At 39.4% G+C, this 8,849-nt stretch overlaps 1 protein-coding gene across 1 annotated transcript in view; it reads left to right on the top strand.

Moving 5' to 3' along the window:
- MCUB (mitochondrial calcium uniporter dominant negative subunit beta) overlaps nucleotides 1-7,001 on the top strand; it is a 95,580-nt gene extending 88,579 nt beyond the window's left edge. Inside the window, exons 5-8 of the mRNA XM_043438258.1 lie at nucleotides 2,215-2,375; nucleotides 4,488-4,691; nucleotides 5,277-5,393; nucleotides 6,791-7,001. Coding sequence (XP_043294193.1) covers nucleotides 2,215-2,375; nucleotides 4,488-4,691; nucleotides 5,277-5,393; nucleotides 6,791-6,868 — 560 coding nt within the window. The 3' untranslated portion in view covers nucleotides 6,869-7,001. The remainder of the gene's footprint in view (nucleotides 1-2,214; nucleotides 2,376-4,487; nucleotides 4,692-5,276; nucleotides 5,394-6,790) is intronic.
- Nucleotides 7,002-8,849: the final 1,848 nt, after the last annotated feature.

Consider the following 8,849-nt stretch of genomic DNA (forward strand, 5'->3'; position numbering starts at 1 on the left):
ACCTCTGTCCATAGTTCATCAGGCTCTCTGTCTATCAGATCTAGTCCCTTAAATCTATTTCTCACTTCCACTGTATAGTCCTAAGGGATTTGATTTAGGTCATACCTAAATGGTCTAGTGGTTTTCCCTACTTTCTTCAGTTTAAGTCTGAATTTGGCAATAAGGAGTTCATGATCTGAGCCACAGTCAGCTCCTGGTCTTGTTTTTGCTGACTGTATAGAGCTTCTCCATCTTTGGCTGCAAAGAATATAATCAATCTGATTTTGGTGTTGACCATCTGGTGATGTCCATGTGTAGAGTCTTCTCTTGGGTTGTTGGAAGAGGGTGTTTGCTATGACCAGTGCATTCTCTTGGCAAAACTCTATTAGCCTTTGCCCTGCTTCATTCCGTACTCCAAGGCCAAATTTTCCTGTTACTCCAGGTGTTTCTTGACTTTCTACTTTTGCATTCCAGTCCCCTATAATGAAAAGGACATCTTTTGGGGGTTTTAGTTCTAAAAGGTCCTGTACATCTTCATAGAACCGTTCAACTTCAGCTCCTTCAGCATTACTGGTTGGGCATAGGCTTGGATTACTGTGATACTGAATGGTTTGCCTTTGAAACGAACAGAGATCATTCTGTCTTTTTTGAGATTGCATACAAGTACTGCATTTCGGAGTCTCTTGTTGACCATGATGGCTGCTCCATTTCTTCTAAGGGATTCCTGCCCACAGTAGTAGATATAATGGTCATCTGAGTTAAATTCACCCATATGCCCCAGCATTCTACTCCGGGTATGTATATGGAAAAAAATGAAAGCACTAACTGGAAAAGATACATGCGCCCCAGTGTTCACAGTAGTACTGATTACGATAGCCAAGATGTGGAAGCAACCCAAGTGTTCACCAACAGATGTGTGTGTATGTATAGGAATATTGCTGTATATACTCAGACCTCAGGAGACATTTTGGAATGTATACTCAGCCATAAAAAAGAATGAATATTGCTCAGCCATAAAAAAAAAAAAGAATGAAATTCCCCCATCTGCTGCAACATGAATGGACCTAGAGAGTATTATGCTGAATCAGACAAAGACACATACTATATGATGTCACTTATATGTGAAATCTAAAAACTAAAGCAGATTAATGCATATAGCGAAACGGAAGCAGACTCACAGATATGGAAAAGAAACGAGTGGTGACCAGTGAGGAGAAAGAAAGGGCGAGAGGCAAGATAGGGGAGGTGATTAGGACATACAAACTTCTGTGTATAAAGTAAGCAAGAATACAGCACAGAAAATCATAGCCATTATTTTCTAATAACTGTTAATGGAGTATAATATGTAAAGATACAGAATCACTATGCTGTCCACCTGAAACTGATAGAATATCATGTCAACTATATATATGTCAGTAAAAAAAAAATAAGGAAATGCTAACAAAAATGGGAGTAAGTCATAAAGACACAGGAGCCAGCTGAAGGGCCTCCCGCTAACCATATCTGGTACAATGTGAACATCATTGGCTCCCATGTCCTTGTGACATGCTTGCCCCTTTTTATTTTAAACATTTTCTTTCTTTCTCAGGCTGATCTTATACTCTAGCACTGATACCAGCCTTTTCTCTAAAGATACCTCCAAGAAAAATATTTCTAAAAATTTTTAAAAGAAAAAATTTAAATAATTAAAAAAATCAGAAACTGTGATTCCCTTTAGATCTATATCTTGTTGAAAATAACTTATACTTGAATTGCTTTTCAAATGTATAATTGTACTGTTGTTTACATGTTTGTACACCAGCTTCCCTCCCCAGTGGACCCTAAGATGATTTTGGATAGAGAGTTGAGGGTTAAGAAGGATCTTAGGTTAACACAGGTATAAAAGTGAACCTGTAAACTGATGTGTTACAAACTCAGGTGAGGTATTTACCTGGGTTCTGGTAGATGGACACTCTTTTTTCCTGTATTATTCTTCCTTTTTTTTAAAAAAAGAAACAGTTCTGGTCATATTACAAAAGAAAAAGAGAAACATAATGAATTTTACACCTACAGTGTGGTCATTATCATTCCAGAAAGAGATGAATGGAATCACCTGAGACAGGAATAAGTGCTGATATCAGATGCCCCCCAAGGAGTGGGGAGCGCCCAGGCAGCCAGCCATGGGACTCAGATTTGGTTCCCTGTGGGAAAGACGTGGTGACGGCCTCACGTTTCCTTTGTGTCGCCTTTTCTCAGAAAAACTGAGCGGCGAGCAGGCGTCTGAGATGGAAAACATGAAATCGTTGGTTTACAGACTGTTCACCGCCTTGCATTTAGAAGAGTTTCAGAAGAAGAGAGAGCACCATCTGCTGGAGAAAATTGACCACCTGAAGGGACAGCTGCAGCCCCTCGAGCAGGTTTGGAAGCATCTCGTTCGAGTCTGTTTGTAAATAATCATCATTTAGTCACAAAGTCGTGTCTGACTCTTTAGCGACCCAATGGACTGTAGCCCGCCAGGCTCCTCTGCGCATGAGATTTTAACACCCCATGTTAGTATAACTGCTCCATGTGAGCGTTTTTCTGAATGCTTCACATAGGTTTATTTTCTCCTTTAATCCTCGCAGTGAACCTGTGCATTCGGTATTATCAGCCTCATCCTTTGCATGAGGAGACTAAGGCAGCAAAGGCACACAGCTAACGTGTGGAGGAGCGCTTGAGCTCTGGCAGTCTGACTCCGGGCTGCCGTCTTAAACTCTGCTGTGCGTTCTCGCTGTGGATGGGCCAGTGCCTCAGAAACTGAGAATAAGATTAACTGCGATGCACTAGCTGGAGCACTACCATTGTTTATTTTTTTAAGTCAATAGGCCCTCCGCTCCCACTCTGCTCAACTGAATTGCAACTGGAAAATTAGCAATGGCTTCCTAACATCTGAAGTTAATCAGTGGCGGAAGGAAAAAAAAACCAGAAACTTTTCTAGGGAGGAGGGGCAGGAGTCTGTTTCAAGGGAAAAATGCATTTTTTAAAACCTCTGTTCCTATTTGTGATTTTTAAAAATGGGTAGGTATATGTGTATCTTTGTGTATGAATAAAGAGTTTCTGGAGATAGAAAAAATGTTTTATTGAAGTATAGTTGATTTACAGTATCATGTTAATTTCTGTTGTACAGCAAAGTGATTCAGTAGTGTGTGTGTGTGTGTTTGTATACACACATTCTTTTTTACATTCTTTTCTATTATAGTTTGTCACAGGACATAGAGCTATGAAGGGATAGGCTACCCACTCCGGTATTCTTGGGCTTCCATTGTGGCTCAGCTGGTTAAAAAACCCGCCTGCAATGCGGGAGACCTGGGTTCAATCCCTGGGTTGGGAAGATCCCCTGGAGAAGGGAAAGGCTGCCCATTCCAGTGTGCTGGGCTGAAGAATTCCATGGACTGTATAGCCCGTGGGGTTGCAGAGTCAGACATGATTGAGAGACTTTCACAGGATACTGAATATAGTTCCCTGTTCTATACCTTGTTGTTGAAAGAAACTTTTGATGGTAGTTAGCTGTAAAGTTACTTAGGGGATGCCAGAGAGAGGGACTTTGTTTTTGGATTGTGTACCCGCATTTTTGGGCTTCCCTGGTAGCTCAGACAGGAGAGAATCTGCCTGCAATGTGGAGGACCTGGGTTTGATCCGTGGGTTGGGAAGATACCCTGGAGGGGAGGGTATGGCAACCTACTGCAGTATTCTTGCCTGGAGAATCCCCATGGACAGAGGAGCCTGGAAGGCTACAGTCCACGGGGTCGCAGAGTCGGACACGACTGATAACTAAGCACACCCACATTTTCATTTTTCCTTTCCTTTTTAAAGAGTTGGTAATGCATTTCACTTGTGTTAAGATTCAAAAATCTAAAAAAATGGCTAATGGAAAGTTTTCTTCCTACTGTCCTCCCAGTACCATATCCCTGAACTGTGAATCATTCCAGACTTTTATCTGTGTACAAACAAATGCAAATATATGATTTTGTTCCCTTCTCCAGTAGAGTATATGCTGTTGTACACTAGTCTCAGCTTTCTTCACTGACAGTATATCCAGGAAAGATCTCCCTATTGTACCTAGAGAGCCTTCTCACTAAAGCTGCATGATAGCTTGATGAAAAATTGATAGTTTTTGGTGTTTTACCCTTCAGAATGAACCTATAATGAATCATGTGTGTGCAAGTAGGATACACAGAAGTGAAATTGCCGTGTCAAAGAAAGTAGACATAATTTTAGTTAGGTTTTAGAAGATGACTTTGAGTTTTTCATTGTATACCCTTCTGTACTAAATTTTTTCCATGACCAGGTATTAACATTATTATTTAAAAAATGGTTGACTAATGAATTGATTTGGAAATCAGTGATCACTCATGAACGTACATGTTTCATAAATTGATTTTTCACAAATCTTACCTCTTTAATGCAGATATGTATTACTTTCACTCCTTTGGGTTTTTTTGTAAGTTGGTGCACTGTAAACAACTCACAGTCATTTGATTTTTGCTCAGATGAAAGCTAGAATCGAAGCTCGCTCGGAAGCCAAGATCAGTGGCCTCCTGTGGGCTGGACTGGCGATGCTGTCCATTCAGGGCGGAGCACTGGCCTGGCTCACCTGGTGGGTGTACTCCTGGGATATCATGGAGCCAGTCACGTACTTCATCACGTTTGCAAATTCCACGGTCTTTTTTGCATACTTTATAGTCACTCGACAGGTAAGTAGTTTGTTTAGAAAATGGTTAAGTTATAATGTCTTTTGTAAATAATTCCTCACTCAAATCAAGTAATGAGCAAAAAAAAACCTTCTTTCTTACTGAATTACTGCTACCTGGGTTCTTATCAGCTGTTAAATTTTATTGTTTTTCCAGAGGATGGAGATTTATATTAGCACAGAGAAAGTGTGTATAACCTCTATAGAGAAATACAGTGCAACTTAAAACTCCTCCTTTGAGATACACACAGCAAATTTGTGTACTCTGTGCCCTGTTTATAATTCAAACCACCCAGTAACTTGAGCTTTGTCTTGTTTTGCCAAAAATGTCCATTTTCCATTTCCTCTTTTCTATCCCTGCATGTGTGATTTCTCTTCCCTGCTTGCTTGCTTTTGAAAGGAACAGCTGATCTCAAGTGAGACTAAATGTTTCACTTGGTTGCCTTATGCTGGCTGTGATGGCTACAAATGTGGCAAATATTTTACTGATGTGCCTTCCTTTACTTTGTTGTTGCTAAGACAAGTGTCTTTCTTGCTGAGGTATTATGTTCATTTAAAGCATGTTCTGTTTTGCTTTGCTTTTTTTTAGGATTACACTTACTCAGCTGTAAAGAGTAGGCAGTTTCTTCACTTCTTCCATAAGAGATCAAAGCAGCAGCATTTTGATGTGGTACAGTACAACAAGCTAAAAGATGACCTTGCCAAGGTACCTCATTGCAAATGTGACATCTTACAGCTGGTCTTGTCTGGGAGCCAGAATTTAGGGTCAGGGAAGCACAGTCGGTGGCTCCCCCACACGGGTTAAATCTTGGTCCTACATGGGCTTCTCTGTATTTTTGGTTTGTTTAGTGAGACAGCTGACGTGTTGACATGTCCTATACTAATTTCCTACAGTTTTTCTTCTTGTCGTCTGTATTCTACATGGGGATAGCTTGAAATGTAAATAGGAAAAGTCTTAAATGACTCTGAGGTAATGAAATAATAGTTTTCAATAGAAATCTATTTCTAAGTGAAGATGTGTTTTTAAAGAAAGAAGTCCCATATCAAGCTCAACTGCAACTTCTGAACCCATTAAGAACATAAAAGACTTCTAAGAACATAAGCACTCTGATAAAACAATTTTAAACTCTCTAAATGCTTCCCAGGTTTCTTCTCCGTAAAAACAGAATCAGTATGGCATTCCTCCTTTCATCTTTTCCTTCTTTCAGATGAAAAAACAGAGGTGTATACCCTGTTGGAAAGTGGGGAAACCAGGGTTTGAAGCCGAAAGTTTGGCTCTGGAGCTGTACTCTGGAGCACTTCCATATAATCTGATTCCTAGGCAGCTGTCATCTCTGGCCTCTCAGCAGACCCATTAGCTTTTTAAATTTTTCTTAGTAATTTTATAAGAAAAGTTTTGGTAAAAATGTCTTCTGCTGTTCAATACATGATCATTTAATAGCCAGCGATCATCACATCTTCTGTTACCTGTACCTTTTAAACTACCCATCCCTCAAATTTAAAAAAAAGGAAAGATTTAACAGGAATTCACAGTCCAAAAATTGGAGATAAAGAGGCTTTAAAAATACATTAACATTCCATATAATCATTACTTAGGAAAAACCTAATGATACTTTTTGGGGTACTTACATTTAAATGATCTAATCCAAGAAGGCTAAAGAATGTTCTCCTAACTAGTTTCCAGCACTGGGCATTGAAGATTTAGATTTTTTTTTTAAGGTAATAAAGTTGAGAAAAAGGGGAAGCTAATAGGTCAGATTAATGTTTTTTTTTTTGTTGCTATTGTTTTTCATGAGCTAGAAAAACCACTGCAAAGGGGAACACAAACATAAGAAGAACTATAAGGAAGTGCTATAAACTCATATTTTATATATACTATAAATTATATACTATATATACTATAAACTATAGCATAAACCATATACTATAAACTCATCTTTTACCAAAGAATCCACATAAATTGAAATATTGTAGGCAGTTGCCACTTGTAGTTTAGATCTATGTGTTGCCCTCAGGAGATGTTAAAGTTATAAAATTCCTTGGAACAGTGATCTGATATGCTCGTGGTTCTCTCTGATCAGTGCCTCCTCTTCCCTTGGACAGGCTACCGAAGCCCTGAGACATGTGCGCCGCTCTCTCTATTTGCGGATGCAAGTAGAGGAACTCGATGAGAAGAAGTAATCTTACATTTTTAATGTCAGTGAATTTTTCCATGATGTGTTTATTTTGCAACTGGAACTTTTTGATTCCCATAGTTCATTTGCATTTGACTGTTTCAATCCCATGTTAATTAAAAAAATGCTTGCAAAACACAGCTATTCTTTGATGTTCTCATTTGAGATTTTCAATTTGTGGATTTTCACGGCTTGTTGAGGTTTACTGCTGGAAGGATCTGGGCTGCATCCATCAAAATCGAAGCTGCTGCTGTTAGAGTTCAGCACTGAAGCAGCTTTGTCAGCCTGTCCCGTGTTCCTTCCCGTGCGGACGCGGAACGGCCAGTGTGCGGGGGTTCCCTTTCTTAGGCTTCATTTAAAATCATCTGGTCATTAATTTCTTTTTAATTCACAGTAGCTGGAAGGTTTTTATCATTCGATAGAGTTAAAATTATTATAAAATGTCTTTTGAAATGTTTCATCTTAATATTTACCTAGTTACTATTTATCATTTGTTGTCAAGTATTGTTCTAGGCACTTTACATATAATTATTTGTAATCCTGTAATCCTACGAGGTTGCTGTTTTTAATCCCAATAAGGAAGCTAAAGGTTTAGTGTGGTTAGTTTGCCCAAGTGTACATAGCTAGTGTACCTACTCAGAGTAGACCATAAATCTTTATAAATGTACAACTAACGGTGCTTAATCCATTACCTAGGATGTCACTTTTTCAGTGATTGACTATGGGACAGAAAGGGTACTGATGATACCCTGATACTGAGATTTGCTTTAAAAAAAAGAATACTGTTTTAAGGGTATACCTTCCAGTCAAATCAGATTCAAACTTCAAACACCTTAATTAGAGCAACATCCAGTGATCCAGGTGCTAGTCTGTATCGGTATCTCTGACACCCGGGGAGTCTGGATTGGCAGTATGCTAAGTGTTTTACTAACACGCTAAGAACATGCACTTATGACAAGCACTTAGGCAGGACATGTGCTGCCTTTCAGGAACCCGGTTCCCAGGAAGGGACAAGACCACCATCAATACAATGAAAGTTAAGGGAAACCAGTTGGGCAAGGTGGGTCTTACCTATCAGGAGTGCCGTTTGCTGTACTGAGTTCACAGATGCTTCCATCCCCGGCACCAGGAAGAATGCCTGGCCCCTATGACATACCCGAGAGAGACAGGTGTCGGTGGAGTTTTCAGGTATAGAGCTAGGAGAAAGCTGGGAACAGGAAAGAGAAAGGATGGCTTCTGAATTCTCAAACAGTCTAAAGGAAAACCTGGGAAGAGGGGTAGACTAGAGGTTGGCAAACTAATACCTATGCTCATTTTTGTAAATAAAATTTTACTGGAACACAAGTATGAACACTGATGCACTGTCTGTGGCTGTTCTCACAATATAGCATCCCGGTTTGACTGCAGCGGACAGCCTGGGCTGCAAAGCCCAACACAGTTCCTCTCTGGCTCTGTACAGAAAACTTTTACTCCTCTCTGAAAGAGGATGTGAAAGACAGTTATCAAAGAATACTTCTGTGTCTTTAGAGCTTCAGAAAATTTGTCATGTGAAAAATGAATGAATTCTTAGTAAAGATAGCTCCCTTTGACTAGTGTCATCCCACCTTACAAAGTAAAGTAGACTTTACTTTTAAAGTAGAGTTTAATTCTTGAGAGAAGGAGCTGCGTGTAGGTCACACTGTACTTTTTTGTGACAGGTGAAACTGATTTTTCAGCACCGGGGATGAGAGCTCAGTGATCAGAGGCGGGACATTCTGACCTTTTTTAGTACTTAAACTGTAGTTTCTCAAATGGGAGATGTCATTTATATTAAAACGTTATTAATCAGAGAGATCATTTATTAACACCAAGTATGATCTTTCTACTCAAGTTCCAAGTTAAACAGACTGAAACCAAAACTAAAGGATTCCAAAGAAATTGCATGTTAATTTTATTACGAAAGGGTTGTGTTATCCTGAGACAACTATTATAAACAAAATTCAGCTGTG

This window comes from Cervus canadensis, chromosome 19, assembly GCF_019320065.1.
Source record: "Cervus canadensis isolate Bull #8, Minnesota chromosome 19, ASM1932006v1, whole genome shotgun sequence".
NCBI lineage: Eukaryota > Metazoa > Chordata > Mammalia > Artiodactyla > Cervidae > Cervus > Cervus canadensis.